General features: G+C 42.8%; 2 protein-coding genes across 2 annotated transcripts in view; one reads left to right on the top strand and one right to left on the bottom strand.

Moving 5' to 3' along the window:
• The window catches only part of LOC124115365, a 32808-nt gene extending 29571 nt beyond the window's left edge, over nucleotides 1–3237 (top strand). Inside the window, exons 13-15 of the mRNA XM_046476312.2 lie at nucleotides 1498–1576; nucleotides 2161–2818; nucleotides 3115–3237. Coding sequence (XP_046332268.2) covers nucleotides 1498–1576; nucleotides 2161–2818; nucleotides 3115–3119 — 742 coding nt within the window. The 3' untranslated portion in view covers nucleotides 3120–3237. The remainder of the gene's footprint in view (nucleotides 1–1497; nucleotides 1577–2160; nucleotides 2819–3114) is intronic.
• Nucleotides 3238–7419: 4182 nt separating this feature from the next.
• Nucleotides 7420–27253, bottom strand: part of LOC124115364 — a 32534-nt gene continuing 12700 nt past the window's right edge. The window contains exons 9-21 of the mRNA XM_048400479.1: nucleotides 26655–26815; nucleotides 24328–24429; nucleotides 23241–23324; nucleotides 22446–22572; nucleotides 20328–20501; nucleotides 18845–19066; nucleotides 16735–16841; nucleotides 15843–15915; nucleotides 13490–13726; nucleotides 12309–12551; nucleotides 10102–10341; nucleotides 9139–9204; nucleotides 7420–8575 (exon numbers count right to left, since the gene is read on the bottom strand). Coding sequence (XP_048256436.1) covers nucleotides 8427–8575; nucleotides 9139–9204; nucleotides 10102–10341; nucleotides 12309–12551; nucleotides 13490–13726; nucleotides 15843–15915; nucleotides 16735–16841; nucleotides 18845–19066; nucleotides 20328–20501; nucleotides 22446–22572; nucleotides 23241–23324; nucleotides 24328–24429; nucleotides 26655–26815 — 1985 coding nt within the window. The 3' untranslated portion in view covers nucleotides 7420–8426. The remainder of the gene's footprint in view (nucleotides 8576–9138; nucleotides 9205–10101; nucleotides 10342–12308; nucleotides 12552–13489; nucleotides 13727–15842; nucleotides 15916–16734; nucleotides 16842–18844; nucleotides 19067–20327; nucleotides 20502–22445; nucleotides 22573–23240; nucleotides 23325–24327; nucleotides 24430–26654; nucleotides 26816–27253) is intronic.

The raw sequence follows: 27253 nt of genomic DNA, 5'->3' as shown, positions 1-27253 counted from the left end.
TATATTAGCCATTCGAGAATGTTCTTTTGTTCAGGTTTCAAATTTTTAAACGAGAATTTGTCAAAATATGTTTCGAAGCGTAGTCGCCAATTTGAAATTAGTGCCGTAAAGCACGAGAAAGCTGCCTTCTGATTGGCTGATGTCGACTTCTTGTCAGTAATTCCATTGGTCGGTCAGAGTTCGCGAAAGGTCGGTCCTCAGATCTTTGTTTAGCGGCAGCGAGATCTAGGATCTGATTATAATAAGATTTGAGATGACGTGAACAGAGGGTATGTGTTGACTCTGTCATGATGAATTCATGTTTCATGGACATCAACACATATTGTTATGGTGCAAGATGTCCTTTGTTTGCGTATATTTATCATTTCCCATGACTGTCAGTGATGCACTGGATCTTTTTTCAGCTGGTATATGTTTTCGTTTACCGGCGCGTGAACGGATGAGTTTCTGGGAACTATTCCAAGAGATCATAAACATGTATGAGTGAGTGAGTCTGGCTTTACGCCGCTTTTAGCAGTATTCAAGCAATATCACGGCGGGGAACACCAGAAATGGGCTTCACACATTGTACTCATGTCGGTAATCGAAACCGGGTCTTCGGCGTGACGGGCGAACGCTTTAACCACCGACCGCCCCTAAACATGTATGAGTGACATTCAAAACTATTGGAGGACCATCAAACTATTGGAGGACCATCAAACTATTTGAGGGTGAACATAAGTCGGAAACTATTGGAGGGCTTCTGTATTATAAACAGACTGTTGGATGATTCCATGGTAAATGCAAATGACTCTGTTGCAATTTTGTGTGTGTTTTTGTTTGTTGTTTAACGCCGCAATATTCCAGCTATATGACGACGGTCTGTAAATAATCCAGTCCTGACCAGACAATCTATTGATTGGCATCTTGAGCATCGATCCACGCAATTGGGATACGATGACATGCACCAACCAAGTCAACGAGCCTGACCACCCGATCCCGTTAGTCACCTCTTACGACAAGCATAGTAGCTTTTTACGGCAAGCATGGGTTGCTGAAGACCTATTCTATCCCGGATCTTCACGGGTCCTCAGTTGCAATTAACATTGACTATGTTTCAAGTATTGTTGCTACAAAACAATTGACAAAATATACAGTTGGCGGATAAGGATTCACCCGGAACAATATGCTTCATCTCTTAAACGATGTTTACGTTGAAGGAGTTCCGGTTAACCGCGTCAACTGTATGTAAGCGACCGCTTGTCAATATTGCGATTTGTCATGGGAAAGTTCGCATTTTACTCTATCACAAACACATGTATGTAAAAGGAAGATAGACAGAGAATTGTCCCGTCGAACACGTCGCATTCATTTCAACTGGTGTAAACGTTAGTCCGGATCGCTCTTGGGTGTCTCCCTTTGCTGATTGTAGCAATTGTATCGACTGACTGACTGAATGTCGGTAATCATGTAATTATGACAAATCTCTGTTCACCTGTACTTGTTCTAATGTTACAGTGTTGTCAAGAGGGATGTTCTGTGTGAACGATTCAAGATCACACTGCCACAGCTGATGCCGTCTATCAGCGATAAAGACGTGAGTATGCTAAGACCCTTCCCACAAAATCGACCACGGTGTCGGTCTGTGCAGGTTTTAGGGACTGACCATTTCATGTGATAAAATGGAAATACTGTAAATGAGGGCTTGAGGTTTTAGACACACACAAAAGTGTTCGATTAACATGAAGGATGGAGGATCTTGTAAGACACTTTTCCGCTTCTCCTGACAGAGCAAACAATAATTATATATCTTGTGGTGAAATACGGTTTAAGATCGCCATTAACGTACATCCCAGCATGGATATTGTGAACGGATGCGAGGTGATGTAGTTTTCCAGAGTGTCGTAGTTGACGATACCATGGTTGGACAAGAACCAGTATGAATCTATAGCCCAATACAAATCCTAAATTGAGTAGAAATGTAAAAGTATCACATAGTTAGATGGAGCTATAAGTCTGTGGCGAGTGTGTCTGAGGGCAGGACGTTTGTGTTTTAGTTAACTCTGTAGCGTTGAAGACAACAATGCCATCATTGATGCATGCAAGGTGAGTCAGCTTCAGGGGAGGTCGTTGATTTACTAATACACATATGCTAAATACGTTACATTGTGTTCATCTTAGGAGCCATATACGAAGATAGATAAGGATGATACCAGCGGCAAGGACCAAGGACTTAAGGAGACTTTACAAATTGTGTTTACCACCAACGATGAACTGGAAGCGAATGAATCTGGGGTGACTGGGGGAGTTCAAGAAGAAGACGGGCAGACTGAACCTCTCCTTGAGGACCAGCTGCTCCCACCAGTACTCTTGATGCAGGATGAACTAGGTGATGAGAGCAGCGAGGCATGGTTCTGCTTGACAGACAGTGTTGTGCCAAACTACAAGCAGGTTACTAAAGCCAGTGGCACATCTCAAATACAGGGTGGTTACCTATGTACTCGAACTGGGGTTGCAACTGGACAAAAGACATCGTCGTCCTCCGTATCCCATGATTGTTCAGACAAGGTCAGACAGATCTCCGGGCATCTCCAGGGAGATCATATCCTTCCATGTGGACATGTTGATTCCCCAGATGAGGAAGATGGTTGGTCCTGCTCCTCAGACAGCGGTGTGTCAATATACAGACAGGTGCCAATAGACAGTGACGTATCTCAATCACAAGAGGATTGTCCACCGGATGAATCTTCAACCATTGCTTCTGCAGAAGAACCTAAGAATACACATGACAGAACTCATTCCATCATATCAGACATGACAAGGGAAACTTCATTCGTATCTTAACGGGGGCACGGGTGGCCCAGTCGTCTAAAGCGCCGCGATTCGCTGTGCAGAGTTGCGTCCTTTGGACACGCCAGAAACCTATGATTGTGGGTTCGAATCCCGGTTCGCCCCGATTATGTTTCTAGGTTTGTCAGCACCATACCCGTGCTCGTGGGTTTCACCGAAGTGGTAAACGTCTGAGACCTGCATCACTTGGGGCTTTCCTCCCACATTAAGCTGACACGCCGCGATGTAACTGGAATACTGTTAAAAGCGGCGTTAAACCCAACTCACTCACTCACTCACTCGTATCTTAACAATTACCCCCACCGTCATCATACCCATCACCTTCAGACTCATCAGGTATACCATCAGCAACAGCAGCTTCTGCAGCATGTGAAACATCGCCATAATAAAAAACGGCAGCAAACAGTGTCAATTGTGTTTTCCTTGGAGTGAGTGAGTGAGTGAGTATGGTGTTACGCCGCTTTTAGCAATATTCCAGCAATATCACGGTGGGTGGACACTGACGGGCTTGTTCCTATGTCGGGAATCGACCCCGGGTTTTCGGCGTGATGAGCGAACGCTTTAACCACGAGGCTACCCGACCGCCCCTGTTTTCCTTGGAACACCTGCTGGCTGCATTTAGCTGCATCACACACTTTTGAGTCCATAGTCATAACGTTGTGCTTCTCTAACTCATTATATCGTTTATCTCAACCATGTAATGCGCGCGCGCGCGCGCGCGCGTGTGTGTGTGCGTGTGCGTGCGCGTGCGCGTGTGTCATCAGAGGTAACTAAATGGATCGGGTGGTCAGGCCCACTGACTTGTTTGATTGCGTGTCATCGTTCCTTGATGGCATGGATCGTTTGTGTGACTCAAATCATTTAGAGGCCAAACTGTCTGCTTTCTGTCCACCTGGTACATTTGGAAATAAGTGTATGTAAAATTATTTGCAGTGGGCTTCGCGTTTCTGTGACTATTAAGATGTCCTTTCGCAGTCCAAGATTTACTAACCTTTCCCTGTTTAGAATGTTAGGCCCCAATATGTTACATTGACGCGAATGTGACGTCACAAATACATTGTTGTCATGGTAACAGATCTGGATTTGTGTGACGTTTTTAAACGATTTTACCGCTGCTTCATTTCTTTTCTGCTCATTGACCGGTGTCATTCCCGTCAGGTGGCAAGTGAAATGCACATTATTCTGAAATGTTTATCTGGGCTGAATAAGTAACTAAGCATAAATAAACACTGAACAGAGACTGCTACTACTACTACTACTACTACTACTACTACTTATAATAGCCTGATGATGTACGCCTCTCCGTGTGAACCCATCCAAGAATATCGGGGAAGCACCAACACAAATCCATACTTCTTGAGTGTGTGAAAGCAACAGAATGGCCAGATATACCTCGACTAAATTGGAAATTACTGAAGCAGCATTGGGACAAAGCCATGCCAATGTATTCGTACCTGACAGAGCAAAATATGCGTGACCAGCTCCGGCGACTAAAGATGTATATGCGCCGTGCACCTGGTGAGCTAACTGCCAAACTCTCGCCAGGCGCCTTTGCATGACCCCTCAGTTCCCAACAGTACCAGAACCGAAATCGCAGGTTACCTGATGCAGTTGTCACTGATGACCAACACATGGGTTTATCCCTTATGTTGGCCTCGAAGATTTGTAGTTTTCTCCCGATTCCGACCCCTCTTCTGCCAATGATCTCTCTGATGATCCCTTTTTTATTTTTGGTATGTCATTCAATAATCGAATCCGTGATTTGCCGACTGAGAAACGGAGGCCAATTGAACAATTAAACCATTTGTTCCCCACAGAATCAACTTGATAAATTAAATAACATTATTTCAGTTTCTCTTAATGCGGACTGTTCTTTGCATGACATTAACTGTTGCATGTGTGCTGCTGCTCGAACACTGGAGGAATTCCATACAGTTTCCAAAGACAATGAACCACAAAAGGGTAACAAACAAAATCATCAAAAGAAAACCCGGTTCCAAATAAATCTTAATGAAACAAGGACAGATATATCCTGGATAAAACTTTGCTTGAAATTACGTGACACAGGGCAATCAATGTGAAAAAAAATAAATAGGGAAAAAAATAAAAACAAAATATAAGACACCAAAAGAGAAAATTTTAAATCAAATTCTTAATTCTCCGAAGGCAAAGTGAAAGTTTGGAACAGAAGGAAAATGAAAGTGGGACAAGAAAAAAAGTTAATAAAACAAAATAAACTGAACAAATCTAATGACGGCGGTCTGTAAACATACGAATCTGAACCAGACAATCCAGTGATTGATACGATGAGCATCGGTCCACGCAATTAGGGTACGATGACATGCATCAACCAAATCAGCGAATCTGACCACCCGATCCCGTTAGTGCATGGTGCAGAGATAATATGACCTCATAGACAGGGTGGGATATATCTGTTCGATCATCGCCACATGCAGTGTATCGAAATCCCATCTCGTGGGAAGCAATAATTAATGTTGTCAGGGAAACACTTATTGTTTCCTCCCGAATTGTACTTCAAGTCGGGGTACCTTCTGCTGATAGAGCGTGTACAATGTACGCTTAATCCTCTTTTGTTTTAGTTATCATACCGTAGACTTGTTGGTATGAAAGCCCCAGAGCTTGGGCAGTTCAGTGATATACTCAAATGTCGTGTGCCATGGCTATGGCTGTGCAAATGTTATGCAACATGCATCATGGGAGCAGTTTTGACAAAACAAATGCAGCATCATTTTGTTATTTTGACTTGTTTTTTGTCGATTAAATGTTAGGTGAATACCACTACATAATTATGAAAACGGAGTCACATGCAAATAGTTCTATAGTCCGTTTTAGGACTCTTTGTGACTGAAATACTTCAAACCACAGGTAGGTAGGTCGGTAGTTACTCGATATTTTAATAACAACAGCCTGTGAATTAATGCATCCTTTTTTAACGGGCAAAAAGCATTTTATAGCATTTCCGACAGTGCTTTAGTACAAGCAGCCACACACACACGTTTGTTTATTTGTTTGTTGTTTAACGCCGCACTCAGCAATATTCGAGCTATATGACGGCGGTCTGTAAGTAATAATTGAATCTTAACCAGACAATCCAGTGATTGACAACATGAGCATCGATCCACGCAGTTGGGTTCAATGACATGCATCAACCAAGTCAGCGAGCCTTAACACCCGATCCCGTTAGTCGCCTCTTACGACAAGCATAGTCGCCTTTTACACACACAGGTGCCTGCACGTCGCTATATTAGTCCAATAAACTTGAACGCGACGTTAATCCCCATTTCACCTCACACCTCACGTCTGGTTTTATACATATATTTAAACGAGTGAAAAGGAAGCAAAAGTGGCTGTCCTGGTTATAAAACTGCGTGTTATTATTCTACACACAGTGTGCACACAATGGCTTATCACGATAATAGAACGGCAATGTAGATTTGAAAGCAATAATTGTCACTTCGTCTCTGATTTTGTATTGCAGACTTGTAAAGTGATGTGACCAGTCCTTGTTTTTGCCCTTTAATGCCGACGCCAGACAGGGTAACAACAAGTACCATCTTTTTACGTCTTTTGGTATGACGCGGTCGGGGATCGGACCCCGGACCTTCCGCTCTCCAGGCGGACGCTCTACCACTAGACCACGGAGGCGGTCCTGACCATGAGGACCGAAGTGATATTATTAATAGAATCCGTCATTCTGTCCTACGTCTTTGAACCTGTCGGACATTTAGCGAAGTGATATTGTTTCAGGACAATGGTCCAGGGCAAGTGGTATGTATTGCGATATATACTTGTAATCTAGGCTGGACTGGTCAAACCAGTGATCGAAAGAATGAGCAGCACTCATGAGCAAGAGGATGTCAGGAATGAGATTTTGATCATTCCATTGAGCCGAGTCCGAAACAAGCAAGGGACAACGACGGATGACTCGACACGATTAGAGATCATTAGTCCCAGGGTCCTGCCCCATTTTCGCGAAACGAACTGAAGTTATTACCCAAGTCTTAAACTTAGATTGAACTCATTGAGTTTCTATGACCAAGTCCCGTTTCTCCAAGCAAACTCAGTCAGAAGTATTTTTGATCGATCGCAGTTCATTTTGTGTGCGCTATCTAATCGGCCTTGGCGCGGACATCAACTTCTGTTTCTCATGAAAAATTGAACTTAGTTCGTTTCGAGAAAAGCATTTTGCTGAGTTTTCTCAAATTTGAGCAAAAATTCAGACTAATGTTTGTTTCGAGAATCAGTGCTAGATAATCTGAGCACAATGTTTGTTTGTTTGTTGTTTAACGCCGCACACAGCAATATTCAAGCTATATGATGACGGTCTGTAAATAATGGAGTCTGGACCAGACAATCCAGTGATTGACATGATGAGCATCGATCCACGCAATTAGGATCGATGACATGCATCAACCAAGTCACCGAGGAGCCTGACCACCCGATCCCGTTAGTCGCCTCTTACGACAAGCATAGTCGCCTTTTACAGCAAGCATCGGTTGCTGAAGACCGATTCTACCCCGGATCTTCACGGGTCTCTAAGCACAATGAAGGTGTTTGAGAGGAATACTCTCAAGTCCATGATGACATTTATTAACATAGTGCTTATGTACATACAAAACGTTGTCATCTTGGTTATTACTTTGAGATAATTGTATCTACTATGTACAAACGACGAGGAAGATATTTATCTTGGATAATGACACATCCATTGTCAGAGACAGCCACTGCTATGATGACATGGTTCGGTGCCAGTATGCGAGCATGAAGCCATTTTCGTTATTCTGGTTTGGCCAATCCTTTCCTTACAACCATTATTGTGTTTTAAGAACGTGTTTAAAGTGCTGCGAAACATTCAAACCTATTAAAGAGAGTGAGTGAGTGAGTGTGCGTTGGGTTAAAGCCGCTTTGAACATTATTTCGGTTATATCACGACGTTATTAACAGTGACGTTAGGAATCATACTCCGTCTAGTATATATTTACCATTACTGTCCCACGACGTGAAGGTAATGATGGGAATCATACAACGGACCACAGGGTCCCAATGGTATCAACACTCATTAATATGCATATACGGCTATTCTACCGGGATGAATATGAAAACGATAAGCTCAAGTAAGTGTCCATTTTGTTAATAACTCGTGTGGGTTTCGTGGAATTGCAAATCCAACCAATAGTTCGTCATAAAGTTGCAAATTGTGTTGTCATTTTCTGGCTCAGCAAATACACATTAGACCAGAATAAATTATTAGAATTGTATAAATATTAATTTTTAAAATAAAATACAACTGTCGATGGATGTGATTGACGTTGGATTGTCCGAAGGATTGGTGTTTCAAGCGGGGGAAAAACAAACTTTAGGGACATTAAAATGAGGTGTAAAGTAGAAAGCGAGGTTGTAAATTTGATAATTGCTATGTTATGGACTAGAATACAGAACGCGAACCATCTTGAAACAATAGGCATTATGACCCTGGCAGAGCGAATACTTCATATTCAAATGTCTACTTGCTACTGACCCTACAAGATAAGATCGTTGAGTAAGCATGTCTCTTTTGCAGTTTATATTTGTTAATGTCAGTCGGCAGATAATGTGTCTTTGCTTGAGAATGATACTGCCATTTCGTCAGAGTGGCCTCCCCGGCACTTGGTCCAGGCAAACAGTGCCCCGAATCCGATTAGGAGCCCGACAACCAGCATGGCGAAGCCCAGACCTCCCATTGCACCTGTATGAGAATAAAGGGAACACGGTATACAGACAGATGAGTAAGTGAGTGAGTGAGTTTGCATTAATGCCATTTTGAACAGTTTATCAACGTGCAGTCAGGAGTGAGTGAGAATGTGGGAATTAACGCCACCATGCACAATATACATACATCCTATCACATACAATATGTTTATATAATTTGTGTGTGTGTGTGTGTGTGTGTGTGTGTGTGTGTGTGTGTGTGTGTGTGTGTGTGTGTGTGTGTGTGTGTGTGTGGTTGTACTAGACCGGACTAATGCCGATTTGATAGCGCTAGCCCACTGAAATACCATGCCATAGTTTAACATGAATACCCCACTCAGACACAGTATACAGACTTTGTGCCGATCAGTCCTTGTTTTAGCCCCTTAATTCGGCGGCGAGTGTCAGACAGGGTAACAAGTATCATTTTGTTTACGTTTTTTGGTATAACGCGTCCGGGGATCGAACCCCGGACCTTCCGCTCTTCGGGAGGACGCCGTATCACCAGACAACGGGGGTGGTCCTTTGGGCGTAACTGAAATATGTATGTTTGGCGCTTACCTGAAGTATATTTGGCACTTGTGTCTTGATGAGGTATGTACCTCTGCCCATTGGGGTAATATTGACCTGTGAACAGTATCAAGTCTTTGTGTTAACATGGACGAAACACAATATTCAACTGAAATATGGCAAAAAATGATTCAATTAAGCCTATAGTCCTCGCCATTCAAGCGATATTATCATGACATCGTTACAATCACATCGTTACAACCTTGATTAGGGTTAGCCATCAGGTGACTGAGAAAGGCTACTAGGCAGAGGGATAGCGAACGTTTTTCGCAGCCCGAACTAAAAGCAAAAGAGAAGTGTGCCCGTAGTATTTCAAACACTGTTGGGGCGGTCGGGTAGCCTTGTGGTTAAAGCGTTCGCTCGTCACGCAGAAGACCCGGGTTCGATTCCCGACATGGGTACAATTTGTGAAGCCCATTTGTGGTGTCCCCCGCCGTGATATTGCTGGAATATTGCTAAAAGCGGCGTAAAATCAAACTCACTCACTCACTCAAACACTGTTGACCTACTTCGAGCTGGCCACATGCTAAATATTAATCGCTCGCATTCATCTGACTGCCCAGCCTTACCCGGATTCTAACCACGTGATCAACACTCAGTGATGATGTTTATTTCATCCACTTCCAAGAGATTTGTTTTGTTTGTTTGTTTGTTGTTTTACAACGCACTCAGCAATAATTAGCTATATGGCGGCGCTCTGTAAATAATCGAGTCTGGACCACACAATCCAGTGATTGATATCATGGACATCGATCCACGCATATTGGGATACGATGACATGCATCAACCAAGTCAACGAACCTGACCGCCCAATCCCGTTAATCGCCTCTTACGTCAGGCATAGTCGCTTTTTACAGCAAGCATGGATTGCTGAAGACCTATTCTACCCCGGATCTTCACGGGTATGTCAAAAAGAAGTATCCAGGGTCAGCCCTGGGTGGTTGATGTACATACGGTTATATATAGAGCAGTAGGCAGTTGACTCGATGGTGATCTGTCCCACGTCCGACATGGACGCCGTCGAGAGTCGACACTCCGTCGTGTTGCCGCAGTAGTCAAAGCTGGCACAGGAGAACGTCTCCTCGTCCACGCACAGTTTGGCGCACTGCTCCACACTGATCATTAAGATGATACGGTTGTCTTGAAGCGAGATCTGGCGGTTAGCGGTCTGCTTGAAGTCGTCAGCGTAGTTCCCTGGGAATAAAATATGTCCACATGCAGCATCTTCCCGAGGCAAGAGAGTTAACTGACTTCAAAAGTGGACTTTTAAAGTCAGTTAACTCCCTTGCCTCGGGGATATGACATGCAGAGGCAGGTCCATACTTGGGGTTGACCACAATTGTCAAGTCACGAAGTGAAATAAAAATTACACATTCGTCACCACTCGCCTTTGCGTTACCTGCAAGAAGACTCGTCCCCCTATCGATGAATGTTATGTGCGAAAATACGACAAACCAATCAGAATGCGCGTATGATTTCAAGTTCTTCGTCAAAGAATCCCTCAGAAATAATTTTTGATTTTACATATGTCTTGCATACCCAAGACACAGTTAAATGTGTTCAATCATACTTTATAATTCCGCACGTCCCGATGTGCTTTAAATTGCATCTGAAATATATATAATATATGGGGAAATATATGTGAACCATTACGCAACGAGTTGACAATTGTTTTAGGTATGCCCGTTTGCGCTAAGACGGAACTCGGTCGCAAAAATGGCCATGAGAGGCGCACGAGTCGCTATTCGGCTTGTCCCGGATTAACACGAGTTGGTCACGAATAATACAGTGTCTGAAAAATGGTTCGGGTCACTCCTGCACCCTCTCCTTGGGTCCATCAGTGACATGCTTATATATACTTTGGTATTACTTAAATCCTGAGATCAAATGTATAGTAAGTAGCGGACGAGAACATGTAATATCGGGTCGAGTTCGATCCATCTTCCCGAGGCAAGAGTGCCCACTAGCCTATATTAAATCTTGTTTTTCACCATTGTCCTTTCAAGCCGACGTTTCTGTGCTGAAACAGACACGATCGGGAGAGGACTATCGCACATATCGAGGGTCCAATCACAGAAAGTTTTGAAACGTTTCGAAATCAAGGCCGCTGAGGAACGGGTTTTTGATATTCGAGTGGGGATGGACATGCTTGATTTTCTAGAAAAGAGTGTCGGTGCCTTGTATAAATTGTGAAGTACAAGTATTCAGCATGTGAGTGAGTGAGTTAGGTTTAACGCCGCTTTTAACAGTATTCCAGTTATATCACGGCGTGTCAGCTTAATGTGGGAGGAAAGCCCGAAGTGATACAGGTCTTAGACGTTTACCACTTCGGTGAAACCTACGAGCTCGGGTATGGTGCTGACAAACCTAGAAACATAATCGGGGCGAATCGGGATTCGAACCCACAATCATAGGTTTCTGGCGTGTCCAAGGGACGCAACTCCGCACAGCGAATCGCAGCACTTTAGACGACTGGGCCACCCGTGCCCCCGTATTCAGCATGTGTATTGGGCTGATCAAAATGAATCATGTAATATGAACAAGGGAATCGAGCATTCGACCCACGACCAGCACAGCCACAGCGACTTTGCCACAGCTAAGGCATAAACGGCATGGCCAATTGAAGCAGCTGTGACACTGGGACACTATTGAAAAGCCACGAGAGATATTGGTCAAATACCGGCTGTGATCACCCGCTGAACCCAGGCCGTATTGAGGACAGATATTTTTTTATCAGCTACAGCTGCAAACAGGTATGTATGTAATTAATGCATAATCAAATTGTTGGCACCGGTTAAGGAGGAAGGTAGTCTACAGAAGGTCATGAAGTGCTGAAGACGTCCAATCACGTCGTCCATTGAAGTACACTGTCGGGCAAACAAACTGTATACTTGAAAATTGGCCTTGGCCAAAACACTACAAAAACTATGAAAACGTTACTAGGCGTGGAAAGCTGCAAATGTACGGTCCAAAACGCCACTATGGTACCCGTAAAAAATGCGCGCCAATCGAATAACCATTTCGTATTTTTTTCCATTTCAGAAACCATGAAACATGGGTGTGTGTAAACTTTCTTTTGCCCGGTAGTGTAGTTCTTGCAAAGATATGTCAGAAACACCGGATCATATTATGGACTGGTATTACGACAACTGATTACTAACTTGAATAATGGTTGCACGTTGGGTCTTGTTTCACGTGTCCCTTTGGTGTATCGAAAACGTGGGTGTGGCCGAGGAAGCAGGCGTTGATGTTGGGGCAGAAGTCGAACGATTTACAAGGGAAGCTCTGATAGTCCGTGCACAGCTTGGCGCACTGGTTCGGGGTGTTGATGTTCTGGTAGATGGTGTCGGAGTCGGAGACGACCGTCGTTCCTTTAAGTTCAGTGAACTTTGCAGTGTAGTCACCTTGAGGAATGTAAGCGAGTGGGTGAGTGTGGTTTTACGCCGCTCAAAACAAATATTCCAACAATATCACGACGGGGGACACCAGAAAGGAAATTCACACATTGTACCCATATGGGGCATCGAACCAAGGTCTTCGGCGTGACGACCGAACGCTTTAACCACTGAGGATTCGAATCCAAGATCTTAGGTTTCTGGCGTTCCAAGGGGACGCAACTCAGTGACATCAGTGACATCAGTGCTAAGTGACATCGTCATCGACACAAGTCAATGAATATTCAGGGTTAGAATTGTCTTCAGCCACAAGTTAAGTGCCTGTTGTAAGAGGCGATTAACGGGATCGGGTGGTTGCATGTCATGGTATCCCAATTACATAGATCGATGCTCATGATGTATGCCACTCGATTGTCTGGTCATATAGCTGGAATATGCTGTATGCAGCATTAAACAAACAAACAAACACACGTCATGAACACCTTATTAACACGCAAGTTTAATATGTCGAAAAAAGCTTCGTGTAACAACTCTTGAAATAAATGTTTGACACTTCGTAGTTCAAAACCACATTTGGTTCGATTTATTAGGCAAGGTTTTGTTGTTGGTTTTGTTTAAAGCCGCATTCAGTAATATTCCAGCTCTATGGCGGCGGCTTGAGAATATCTGGACACAAGTCACCGGGCTTAAACATGCTGTCCTTTAAGTCAGCTGGCCTCTTACAACATGTAATCGTTACTGAAAACCTATTCTAACACGGAATCACTTCGAGGGTATTAGACACGAACATGCAATTATTAAAATGAAGACGTTTCATCACATTCTGAACTAAGGCTTGACTCATCCGATCCCGTTAGTCGCCTCTAACGACAAGCATAGTCGCCTCTTACGACAAGCATAGGTCACTGAAGACCTATTCTACCCCGGATCTTCACGGTACTACTTACGGATGTACAGGTTGCAAGAGGCGTTGTTGACAATGAGGTCGGGTCTCTCGTCAGGATGGACGCGGCTGAGGGTGCACATGCCGTTGGTAAGGCAGTACTCAAAAGACTGGCACGTGAACTCAATCTCTGCCACACACTCCGACGCGCAGCTATCGACAGCCATCCCCGTCAACTGCATGTCGCCGGAACCCCTGACAGCCTTGTTCGTCTCGGAGATAAACTGGCTTAGGGCTGTCACTGTGCAGGGGGCAAAAGGAAAAGGCGTACCGTAAAAGATCATCATAAAAAAAAAATTGATATCAAGAGTCAATTTGACTTAATCTGTTCGTCGCCGATAATAATTATAACTTTAACAAAATCCTCTCGAATTAAACAATAATACCTAAACCTAAACACCCATCCGTACCCTCAAACCCACCCCGCTACCCAATCACCCACCCTCTACTTAAACACCCACCATCTACCTAAACACCAATCCATCATCCATAGACCAATCTTCCTACCTAAACACCAATCCTAAACACCAATCCCTCTAGCTAAACACCAATTTCGCCGAAACATAAATCCCTCTGCCTAAACATCAACTTCTATACCTAAACACAAATCCCCGTACCTAAACACCCGTTATTCTTCTTAAACACCAATCCCCTTACCTAAACACAAGTTATTCTTCTTAAACACCCATCCCCTTACCGAAACACAAGTTATTCTTCTTAAACACCCATCCCCTTACCTAAACATAAGTTATTCTTCTTAAACACCCATCCCCCTTACCTAAACACAAGTTATTCTTCTTAAACACCCACCCCCTTACCGAAACACAAGTTATTCTTCTTAAACACCCATCCCATTACCTAAACACAAGTTATTCTTCTTAAACACCCATCCCCTTACCTAAACACAAGTTATTCTTCTTAAACACCCATCCCCTTACCTAAACACAAGTTATTATTCTTAAACACCAATCCCTTTACCGAAACACAAGTTATTCTTCTTAAATACCCACCCACCCCCCTTACCTAAACACAAGTTATTCTTCTTAAACACCCATCCCCTTACCTAAACACAAGTTATTCTTCTTAAACACCCATCCCCTTACCTAAACACAAGTTATTCTTCTTAAATACCCACCCCCTTACCGAAACACCAGTTATTCTTCTTAAACACCCACCCCCTTACCGAAACACCAGTTATTCTTCTTAAATACCCATCCCCTTACCTAAACACAAGTTATTATTCTTAAACACCAATCCCTTTACCGAAACACAAGTTATTCTTCTTAAATACCCCCCCCCCCCCCCCCCCCCCACCCCCCTTACCTAAACACAAGTTATTCTTCTTAAACACCCATCCCCTTACCTAAACACAAGTTATTCTTCTTAAACACCCACCCCCTTACCGAAACACCAGTTATTCTTCTTAAACACCCATCCCCTTACCGAAACACCAGTTATTCTTCTTAAATACCCATCCCCTTACCTAAACACAAGTTATTCTTCTTAAACACCCATCCCCTTACCTAAACACAAGTTATTCTTCTTAAACACCCATCCCCTTACCTAAACACTAGTTATTCTTCTTAAATACCCATCCCCATGCCGAAACACTAGTTATTCTTCTTAAACACCCATCCCCTTACCTAAACACAAGTTATTCTTCTTAAACACCCATCCCCTTACCTAAACACAAGTTATTCTTCTTAAACACCCACCACCTTACCGAAACACCAGTTATTCTTCTTAAACACCCATCCCCTTACCGAAACACCAGTTATTCTTCTTAAATACCCATCCCCTTACCTAAACACAAGTTATTCTTCTTAAACACCCATCCCCTCACCTAAACACAAGTTATTCTTCTTAAACACCCATCCCCTCACCTAAACACTAGTTATTCTTCTTAAATACCCATCCCCATGCCGAAACACAAGTTATTCTTCTTAAATACCCATCCCCTTACCTAAACACAAGTTATGCTTCTTAAATACCCATCACTCTACCTGAACACAAATCACTCCGACCTAAACATCCATCCTTCTACCTAAGCACACAGGTTTGTCAGCACCATACCCGTGCTCGTGGGTGTCACCGAAGTGGTAAACGTCTGAGACCTGCATCACTTCGGGTTTTCCTCCCACATTAAGCTGAGGCGCCGTGATATAACTGGAATACTGTTAAAAGCGGCGTTAAACAAAACTCACTCACACATTCTCTCATCTTAAACACCATCCTTACACCGAATCCTTGGTTGTTTTGTTTATACACGATCATACTTTTAATGTTACAATATCATTCACCCTGAAACACATCAAGGCATTATTTTCGAAGAGATAAAAAAATCCAGAACTATTCACCTTTGTTCGTAGATCCTGCGAAGGGATTTCTAATAATGTCAGTTGTTATTGAAGAAGCCTTAAAAACTCTATTCTGTAACAGAAACATCAAGGTAAATATGTTGCATGTATGACGTGTTGGTTATCAACGCATTTAAAGTTGGGGCGGACCCGGGGGAGAGATCGTGGGTTCAACGTGTGGTTACAACTGCTCTTACTACTACTGGGGCGGTCGGGTAGCCTAGTGGTTAAAGCGATCGCTCGTCACGCCGAAGACCCGGGTTCGATTCCCGACATGGGTACAATGTGTGAAGCCCATTTCTAGTGTCCCCCGCCGTGATATTGCTGGAATATTGCAAAAAGCGGCGTAAAACAATACTCACTCACTCACTCACTCACTTACTACTACTACTACTACTACTACTCCCACTACTGCTACTACTACTACAAGAGGGGGCATGGGTGGCGCTGCCATTCGCTGTGTAGAGTTGCGTCCCTTGGGCAAGCCAGAAACCCATGATTGTGGGTTCGAATCCCGGTTTACCCCGATTATGTTTCTCGGTTTGTCAGCACCATACCCGTGAAAGCGGGTTAAACCCAACTCACTCTATTACTCCAGGGAATGGGGGGTGGGGGTTCAAATATGGAATTCAGTTTTGGGTGAAGTTTGGTGAGGTGAACGGGTAGGCAAGGTTTGGGTGGGGTGCTCATACATGGGGAACTCATTCGTTCACTGGATGTGGGGTGGGCGTGGATGTGGGTGGGTCTCCACATCAAATTGGCCAACATTTTGTAAAGGTCAAACAAGTTGACATTGGGCGTTAAAGGGATTATAGAGTTAACATGTTTGGAATTTTCAAAGAGTTGATGACATTAGTGCTTTCAGGGCAATTGTCTTAAAATATACACACACCGTTTGTTTTAGAGTTACTATCAAAGCGTTGGTAAAAACATAGTCTTTGAGGACTTCGTAGGCGTCCTGGAGGGCGATTTCATGTTGCACGGGTCCCGACAGCACACCTGAAAACAATCCAGATCTTAAAATCTGTATTGTGAGTGAACGTTGTTTAACTGCGAAGTCTGTACAATTCCAGCTACCATATGGCGCTCTGTTACACGGGCACTCGTTATTGGTCAGTCAATAAAAATATATGCCTCCTCTAACTAAAGAGATATGTGTAATAGTTGTTTTATTTACAAAAGAGAAGCTTACGTAAAAAACACCGAACCCAGTAAATTCATAGAGGTTATTCTATCAGGTGAGTGTGTTCTGGGATGGCTAATACATCTGTATCGTGTGTGATTATTTGTTTGTTTGTTGTTTTACGCCGCACTCAATAATATTCAAGCTATATGACGGCGGTCTGTAAATAATCGAGTCTGGACCAGACAATCCAGTGGTTGATATCATGAGCATCAGTCCACGCAGTTGGGATCGATGACATGTTTCAAGTCAGCGAGCCTTACCACCCGATCCCGTTAGTCGCCTTTTACGACAAGCATAGTCACCTTTTACGGCAAGAATGGGTTGCTGAAGACCTATTCTATCCAGGAAGGTTTTGTTTGTTTGTTTGTTTGTTGTTTTACGCCGCACTCAGCAATATCCCACCTATATGACTTAGTGAATATTGAACCTAAACTCAAACAGATGGAGGTTCTAAGAAGCAGTTTGCAAGGTGTGAGGTCTACATTACGTGACGGTCATGTGCTAGTGATGTCGACTGGTCAAATACAGCCCCAGCTTACAATGTCTATGGATCACCGCAGAGGGGTTGTTTCAGGGGGTAAATCGTGTTCAGAGTGATCCAGCGAGCCTGACCACCGTATGAGGAAAAATCAAACTTTGTGAGCCTTGGCTCCAACCATACCCAAACTTGTAAAATGCCCGAGCTCCTTCCCAATGAGACTCTGATTTTCAGTATCTTAGACTATTGTTTGATTGTGATAACAATTGTAGTGTATAGTTTATAGTGGAATAGTGTCTCCACATTCCGAAGGTTAATTCTGACTCGATCGCCGATGGAAAGGGCGACAAAATGTTTGTTTGTTAACACTAAAAGTAGTATCCACATGACCTTTTTATTTGTATCTTTATCGGTATATGACCCCAACGGATACCGTTCTTTTCGCTGACTTGTCCTGTCGGGAAACCCACCCATTATATGATAAAAACCTATTATCAAGTGCTTAATCCGTTAAATAACAAACACCCCCAAATAAACAAAACTAAACTCGAAACTTAGGACATGATGCACGTGTTTGACATGTGACCATGTCGAATGAAGCCAAAACTATTAGTTATGGTGTCCTTAGGTGTCATATTAGGTTAGCGGAAAAAATATATTGGGCGAGGCGTCAGCTAAAGGCACCATAATGAATTTATTATGCCGAAAAGTTTACAAAAGTTTACACTCTCTGGACTTGACACTTGACACTTACAATCGTACGTTGACGTTAAGGGTCAAAGGGAGACTATTCTTTCAACCTTAGAGGCCAAACCTTGTTGACAATTTTAACTGTTATCTGTATCAATAAAGTCACGAACGTGATATAAAAAACCCAGATTAATGTCCTTGCACATCACAATTAACGATAGTAAGACACAAAACAGTGTCAAATAACGAATTTCGGTACCAGAATTTGCATGTGAAATATGTGAGGTGGGTGTTGGAAAATCCAAGATGGCTGTTACTGACGGTAAACGGTCTCATATTAGGTCAGTATCAACCATCTTGGATTTTTACTGACAGTATAGGGCTCATGTGGGGTGAGTAGTTCTGCTCTCTGATTGGTCAATCTCACTTTGAGGCAGAATACTAGTTCAACTGCTATCTATTATGCCTTATTACATATATGGTCAAGGGTAGGTAGCTCCCAGCAGCCTTGAGGCCTTACATAACTATTTAGCTAGTGAATGGCCGGTATTTATTAAACTACTTCCGAATCCATTATACATCAATATCATTAATGGTACAGCAGTTACATTTCTTAAACTTGTTACTACTACAGAAGCGCCAACTTACGTGAATAATGGTCGCAGGTGGCACTTGTCGACAGCTGGGTACCATCCGGGGTGTAATGAGTACTCTGCGCACACGTTTGCGCACCTGGACAAATATCGAAGCTATTGCAGGTGGCTTTTGTCGTGTCGCACGCACTTGCGCACGTAAAGGCGTCAGTCACGCCGGTCAACGTGACGTCATCCTTGTACTGGGCCACGAGGTTCGGCCATCGTCGGAATTTAGCTAAAAAAGCAGAAATGTGTTGTTACAAATGGGTTTGTTTTAGACAGGATATAGGGTGTATTGAACATACAATGCTAATGTCAAGGTTGGGTGTTGCCAGGAAACGTAAGGGTCGCGTGGACAACTTTCATGGTTCGGGTTTACACGAGTGACCCATACTCGCTATATTTCGTCCAGAAGCTGCGCCAGGATCCGCTGACTGAAGTTCTTAATCACAGATTCGTCCTGATAAGGCTCATGTCAACATTATCTATGATTATGGGATTCAAAGTGAAGCTATCATCTGCGTCACTTTGACTTTTCCCTCAAAGTCAAGCCGTTTTAAAACCAACTCATTTTGTTCGACTTTGTCAAAGTTACAACACAATAAATAACCATTGTAACACGTCTTTCCCCGTTACTGATACATATTCCTAAGTTCCACTCGAAACTGTAGCATTAGCATTATATGATTATATCATTATACCATAGTCTTGTGGTAGAGCGTCTGAGAGCGGAAGGTCGGGGTTTCGATCTCCGGCCGCGTATACCAAACGTTAAAAGATGGTTACACAGCCTGGCGCTCGGCGTTAAGGGCCAAAACAAGGCCTGGTCGGCTCGGAGACAGTATATATATTCATGTTCACCTGCGGCATGGCATCTAAGCGGGCGAGCACAATATAATCGGCATTAGGCCGGACCGCACACACACAATGTTTGCATTAAAAACTATGAGCCTAATTGTTTTTTTAGAAAAAAACACACTTTGCAACATTGTAATTCAGGGAATTTCTTTTGTTCAAAGGTCTGAATCATAATTTACAGGGGTCCCTGCTGACAGAAGATGTGCCAAGAAAGGAGTTTTTATGTCATTCCATTCAGTTAATCTTTTTAACATTTATCAGGTATACCACTATGATTGTGCCAAGTTATAACTCTTATTTCTTAAAACAATAACAAATGTTTCAGGAAGTCTGTGTTGTGAAAACTTATTACAATTTTTGTTTTCATAATATGTGTGTTTTAAATTTTTATATTACATATGCATTTAAACTCAAATGTGCCATGTTCTCATTCTTGATTCTGAAAGTACCACATGCAAAGTGCAATTTGTTTCACCATCTGGATTTCACATGTGTGCTTCATGACAGTATAGGAACTTGCATCTATAGGCGAATCACAAAATGTCTTCGCGCTGTGTTAATCCACTGGATCTAAGTTATCTTGTATGCATATCGTTAGAATATTGAAAGAGTGTGGCGTGAGAAACAAACAAACAAACCAATAGCGGGTGCCTTGTCTAAGAAAGTTGCAAGGAAGTACGTGTTGTCTTCATCCCAGTGAATAGATGATCTTTGTATCCGAATAGGACTCATATTTGTCAGTGTCGAAATTTTCGCAACAATCTGCGCTTGCAAGACAGTTCTGTATTGTGAAAGGAATTCACTGGCGTCTCCTGCAAATAATACATCGTAATCATAACCCATTATCCTTCTCTGAAACGTTATATATATAAACTGACGTCCAAACGAAACTTTACCAACTGAAAATATAAATTTCAGACAAAGTTTTTTTATCTTAATTTTTTTATCGATGAAGTCTATCTAAAACGCATAACCTAAATACAATAGTGTATGCAGAAAATGTTAATCGTCTGTTACATGTTTGCGAGATAACACGCGAAAAAGTGAAAAAACACGTGCACCACGGACAACTGCAAATGCACGTGCGGGTAAGGGTATAAAACGATTGCAACGGCGAGTCAGACATCCACAGTGATAAAGAAAACACAAAAGAAATGCCACGACTCACAGTCGAACAACGTGAACGAGCCTTGGGTATGGTACAGATGGGAGCCACCCACGCCCATATTGCACGAACCTTCGGTTGCTCCCGTGTTGCCGTTACCAACTTGATGCAACGTTACAGACAGACAGGGCGGACAGCTGACAGGCCAAGAACGGGCAGACCCAGGCTGACCACGCCCCATGATGACCGGTACTTGCGAACCTTGCACCTCCGAAATCGCTTCCTGACAGTGACGTCATCGGTGACAAACGCCTTAGGTTACAGGGTTAGTCGACAGACAATGGCCAGGAGACTCAGGGCACATGGAATCAGGGCTTTTAGACCATACAGAGGACAGCTATTGACAGCGCAACATGCGATTGAGATGGGCACGGACTGTACGACGTTGGCAACGACGTGACTGGCAGAGGGTTGTCTTCACTGACGAAAGTCGATTCTGTATGTTAAGGGCTGATGGAAGACAACGTGTTTACCGCCGAAGGGGTGAACGAACGGCGGCGTGTCGCGTGCAGGAGGTCGTACCATATGGTGGAGGGAGGGATCTGTAGGCAGGAGAGGACACCGCTGGTCATCGTTGACGGAAACTTGACAGCTCAGCGTTACATGGATAACATTCTTCGTCCAGTTGTCCTACCATTTCTCCAACAGCAGCCACGTGGTGTCATTTATCAGCATGACAACGCTTGAGCCCATATAGCTAGAATTGTCACTAACCTCGCAGCCAACAACGTCAACGTCCTTCCGTGGCCTGCACGCTCACCCGACATGTCCCCCATAGAACACCCCTGGGACTTGATGGATCTTCGTGTTCGACAACGACCACACTGTCCAGCCAACCGGCAAGAACTGATCTTGGCCCTCCAAGAAGAATGGCGTCAAATCCCACGTGACCTCATCAGACGACTGACTTTTTCTGTGCGTCGAAGAGTTTTTGCGTGTATTGAGGCATTTAGTGGTCACACACGCTACTAATGACTTGTTATTGAACGTGAGCGATTGTTTATGTACTCTGCCTATTGTCCATGATTCTGAAAGCTCGAGTTTTGTACCACACCCAACTTTAGGGGGGTCTGACGTCATTCTCGGTCGCGGTATGATTGTCATTTTCAGTGTTGATTATGTTAATATATTGATCTTCTCAATACACTTTACTTCATGCATGTATGTTTTGTTGTTTTTGAGCAAGAGTGATTTTAAACTCTGGTACAGTTTCTTTTGGACGTCAGTTTATATAGGAAAATGGATTTCAAAACAATCTTTAAATACTATTCTTCTTGAAAATTAAGAAAACCAATGAAGAAAGTTGTTTGTAGTCATCGAGAAAAGGGACAATGATTCATATTGTCTCTCTAACTGCATCCGAGTCACCAGAGATGGCTGAGAAAGTCTTTTTTTAAAAGGATCTTGTAAACGGAATCCAGCGTCAATCGCCTGTTATAATAGTACTGTTTTCTTCACTGATAAAATAAACGGATTGGCATATATTTATGGTTTGTAGTTCTGTCAAATCCTTCTTTAAAAAAAAACATGCCTTTGTTTCTGTATCACCTTTCGTCACGATATAGCTGCAGCAGCAGCAGAGTCAAATTACCTGGGAACGTTATCTGAAAATCAGTCTGTTGCTCATCTGTGAAACAGGGCGTGATCCCAAAGGCGTTGAGCACATTAGGAGTTTCCTGGTCGAAGTCGTAGAAATCGTATATGTATCCCAAGCCACTCTGAAAAGAAGAATCGTGTTACCACCTTCCATAGGGTTGCTACTACTACTGCTATTGCTACTGCTACTGCTACTGCTACTGCTACTACTCCTCCTACTACTACTTCTACTGCTTCTAATATTATTGCTACTACTACCGCCTCTGCTACTACTATTGCTTCTGCTACTACTACTGCTACTTCTTCTGCTACGGCGTCTGCTACTACTACTACTACTACTACTACTACTGCGCCTGCAAGTACAACGACTACTACTGCTTCCGCTACTGTTGCTGCTAATGCTGTTACTACTCTTGCTGCTACTCTACTGCTGCTTCTACTGCTTGGTACCTCTACAACTGCTCTTACTACTACTACTACTACTACTACTACAAGAGGGGCACGGGGGTCAGTCGTCTAAGGCGCTGCGATTCGCTGTGCAGAGTTGCGTCCCTTGGGTACGCCAGAAACCTATGATTGTGGGTTCGAATCCTGATTCGCCCCATTATGTTTCTAGGTTTGTCAGCACCATACCCGTGCTCGTGGGCTTCACCGAAGTGGTAAACGTCTAAGACCTGCGCCACTTCGGGTTTTCCTCCCACATGAAGCTGACACGCCGTGATATAACTGGAATACTGTTTAAAGCGGCGTTAATCCCCAACACACTCACGAACACTAAAGTTACTCTCACCAAAGGTTCACTTATTTCAAGCCGAACTGGCGTGTCTGGGCTGTCACTGTCGCTTCCTATGTCATTGGAACTCGTCCAGTAATCCTAGAAGAATACACAAATACAATCATGAACTGATCAGGTCACATTCGTAGGTCACATGTAAAGCTAGAAGCATTTCGTGATAAATCATAGGCAATCAACTTGAAAATATCATTAACATTAGGCGTTTATTAAGTTTATATTTTGTGAAAAAATGTCCAAAAAGTAATGAAATCTGAAAGCCTTAAAGTGTGATATGTCAATGATTATCAACTTTACAACAGTTTTGAAGATGTCAAATGTTCTTATGCAATTCAGCAAATCTTCAAACTTCAACATGTCTTGTTATACTTAAATAAAGATTTTGAACTTAATGCCTGAAAAGTTAGTTAACCGCTTCAACAAATCAACAAATCAGGTGCTTAAGGTATAGTAGGCAGCCAATCAGTAATTATAAAAGATAAAAACATATCTCCATCTTTTGGAATACAATATCATTCTCCTTTCAATATCTCCCGTGGGAACCAGTTTCGGATGATAAGGGAAATGAAAGACACATTGGCTGAAAAGCGTAATAATCTTGGGAGCAGAAGGAACAATACGTCCTCTCAGTTGATTATAGCATATGTTTGATGTTCATTTGAAAATAGAGTTTGCGATATTATATCCACGAATGAACTTTACTTGCGCGTAGTCAGCATCATCCTTTATAACTTCCACATGGTTTTATTTAAAAAAAAATAGAATTTGATTTAAACATTTAAAAATTTAAAAAATAAATTTTAATGATACTGCTAATGGGTATCTTTGACATCTTATCTTTGAAAATCAACAAATTTTCTTTTTTCGGCACAAATGTTCAACGTTTCAAACATGGTAGGGATCATGTAATTCATTTAACGATACTCCCCCACCTATAGATTTCTTTTTATATACTGTTGCAGGAATGAGTGATGGTTAAGTAGACATAATCAATTTTTACAACAGATTTTCTAAAAAAGTATTTCAATTACACACACCAAAAAATTAAACTTACTCTCACTTTATCTGGATTTAGTCAACTTACGCTCATGAAGTAGACTTCAAAAGATACATTTGCCCCCATTCTTTCTGGGAAATCCGTTCTGATGGTTGAGTATACATCGCAGTCAATGCCCCTGACAGATCTCTGTAAAGATAGACGAGTACATTACAGTTTATTATAGCTTAAATGGATAGAATTATCATTAAACCGCCCTCAGAAATGAGCGGCCCACGGTAGCTTGATAATGCCCTCCTATTGCTTGACGACGGGCCATTATCACGCCCGTTGTCAGGTGACGTCATATTGATGTTCATTACAGCTAAATGGATAGAATTAACATTAAACCGCCCACATGCTATCAGAAATGAGCGGGCCACTGTAACTTGATAATGCCCTCATATTGCTCGACGACGGGCCATTATCACGCCCGTTGTTAGGTGATGACATAGGATAGGGATAGGTGACGTCATGTTCAATAGTGACGTCATCTGGTTTGTTCTCTGACGTTACCATATTTGTAAAGTGACATTCGTGTTGACTGAAGTACATGTTTCAAAACCGATATTGTTGTTTATTGTTGTTTCTATCCAGTTTAGCTATTATAACGGTAACGCTATTTTTCAGGGCATTACCATTTGCAGAAACCCTCGGTCGTTACAGAGCTGATAAACCTGAAGCCATTAAAGGAGATGATCGCGGCCTGTAAATAATCGACTCTGGCCCACATAGACCAGTGATTGATATTATGAACACGCAATCAGGTCGGATCACCGGGTGCATCTTTGTTTTCTCTTACAAATGTTGTTGGGAACCTATTGTAATACCCCGGGACACCAATGGGTCATTCATTCAACATTCACAGCGTTCTGGCATTCAGTAAACAAAATCGGAATAGAGATTCACAGCTGCGAATTGCTGCTGGCTCGGAGTGGATGCTTACCAATTCATCACCAGTTATGTATGAGAGCTCGGCCATATTATCACTGAGTGAAGTGCATGCCCAAAACCAGATTAATCAATCCATGAGACAGATGACAAACACAATGAAGAGTAAATTTCAAGTTTCCCATGAGTCGGGGATAAAGCTTGCGGTGAAATATCATGGTTAAGTAATTATGGCTTAAAGTGTAAAAAATAAATAAAATATTTACACTGACGAAAAAAGCCAAAATAATGTTTAACAAAATAAGTCGGATCCTAACCCAAGAAACGTCTAAGGTTAGTTTTTCATTGATGACTTGAGGCACCACAATAATTGAAGTACATGTCTCACATATTGCTACTAACGGGCGACTAACGGGATCGGGTGGTAAGGCTCGCTGACTTGGTTGATGCTTGTCTTCGTATCTAAATTCCGTTGATCGATATTCATGACGTCTATCACCGGATCGTCTGGTCGAGACTCGATTATTTACAGACCGCCGTCATACAGCTGGAATATTGCTGAGTGCGGCGTTAAACAACAAACAAACAAACTCCTTATTCCTACTGGCAGTATCACATTCTCACAACAGTATTTCTTGTGCTATTATCTGTTTTTATCACCATGTTTTCCAGTGACATCTTGTCGAAACCTGACGAACCGCATGTGTAAATGCATGTTTGACAATGTCAGGAATCGATTTGTAAACTTACTGATACATTTATATTAGTTTTTCATTGACGACTTGAGGCACGATAATAATTGAAGAATATGTCTCACATATTGCTATTTCCAAGCATAAAAGAAATAACATGATAACAAAATACATGGCTATTAATGATTACTATGTGCCTGTAATATCTGGTAGTATAATACGGGAACTTTGCACATATTTGTCAAGGATGGAGACCTGTGATACTTTACATGTCCTTGAAGCAGACAGAGTAACATAAAGATTAAGAACACACAATGCAATTTAGAAAATGGTCAAATGTAACAAATGTTATATTTGGGATAACACTTTCTTTGTAAAGTACAGATTCTCGTACGTTTTTTTATTTAGGTTGAGTCCCATCCCGGATTCGAACCCACACTGCCAGATTGAGGCACCTAATCGCTGACTTTGTGTGCTGGTGATTAAGTGCCTCACTCTGGTATTTATTCAAAGAAATTGATTTCAATGTGGGTTTTTTATTTATCGAGTCATAAACGATCTACTCTGATACATAGCTATCAACCCATTTTGAAGAAACTTGGCCAATCTGACGAATGCCTCTCAATCCTACCATCAGGAGTGTTCCTGGGGTAAACCAGATTGGGAAATCATCCATCAAATGGTAATAATTCCAGATGAGATGTTTTACCTTTATACTTCCAAACACGCAAAATTATTGCAGTCAATTCTAAATTAACTCACAAGGATGTGTAATGATCACCGTGCACCTACCTGCCCTGAATAAGAATAGGAGGGATTCAGATAGAAGAGCTGCTCTGGCTTCCTGAGATTGATCGGCACCGAGGTCATGTTACGCGTGGCGTCCCATGTGGTGTTCTCTATGGGCACGATACTGCAGTTGAGGAACGTCCTGTCAATAACGTAGGCCACACCTGAAGAACACCAGATATTTTGCATATGCGTTTCCAGAGAAGGGGAGAACGTATCTAGATAGGGGAGGGGCGTATCAAGAGAGGGGGAGAGACGTTTCAGGAGAGGGGAGAGACGTATCCAGAGAAGGGGAGGGACGTTTCAAGAGAGGGGAGGGACGTATCCAGAGAGGGGAGTGACGTATCCAGAGAGGAGGAGGGACGTATCTAGAGAGGGGAGGGTCGAATCCAGAGAAGGGGAGGGTCGTATCCAGAGAAGGGGAGAGACGTATCCAGAGAGGAGGAGGGACGTATCCAGAGAAGGGGAGGGACGTAACTAGAGAGGGGAGGAACGCATCTAGAGAGGGGAGTAACGTATCCAGAGAAGGAGAGAAACGTATCCAGAGAAGGGGAGGTACGTATCCAGAGAAGGGGAGGGACGTATCCAGAGAAGGGAAGGGA

This window comes from Haliotis rufescens, unplaced genomic scaffold, assembly GCF_023055435.1.
Source record: "Haliotis rufescens isolate VD_foot unplaced genomic scaffold, xgHalRufe1.0.p SCAF_2, whole genome shotgun sequence".
Lineage (NCBI taxonomy): Eukaryota > Metazoa > Mollusca > Gastropoda > Lepetellida > Haliotidae > Haliotis > Haliotis rufescens.
The sequence above is the reverse complement of the archived record's forward strand: the minus strand, read 5'-3'. Positions and strand labels throughout refer to the sequence as shown.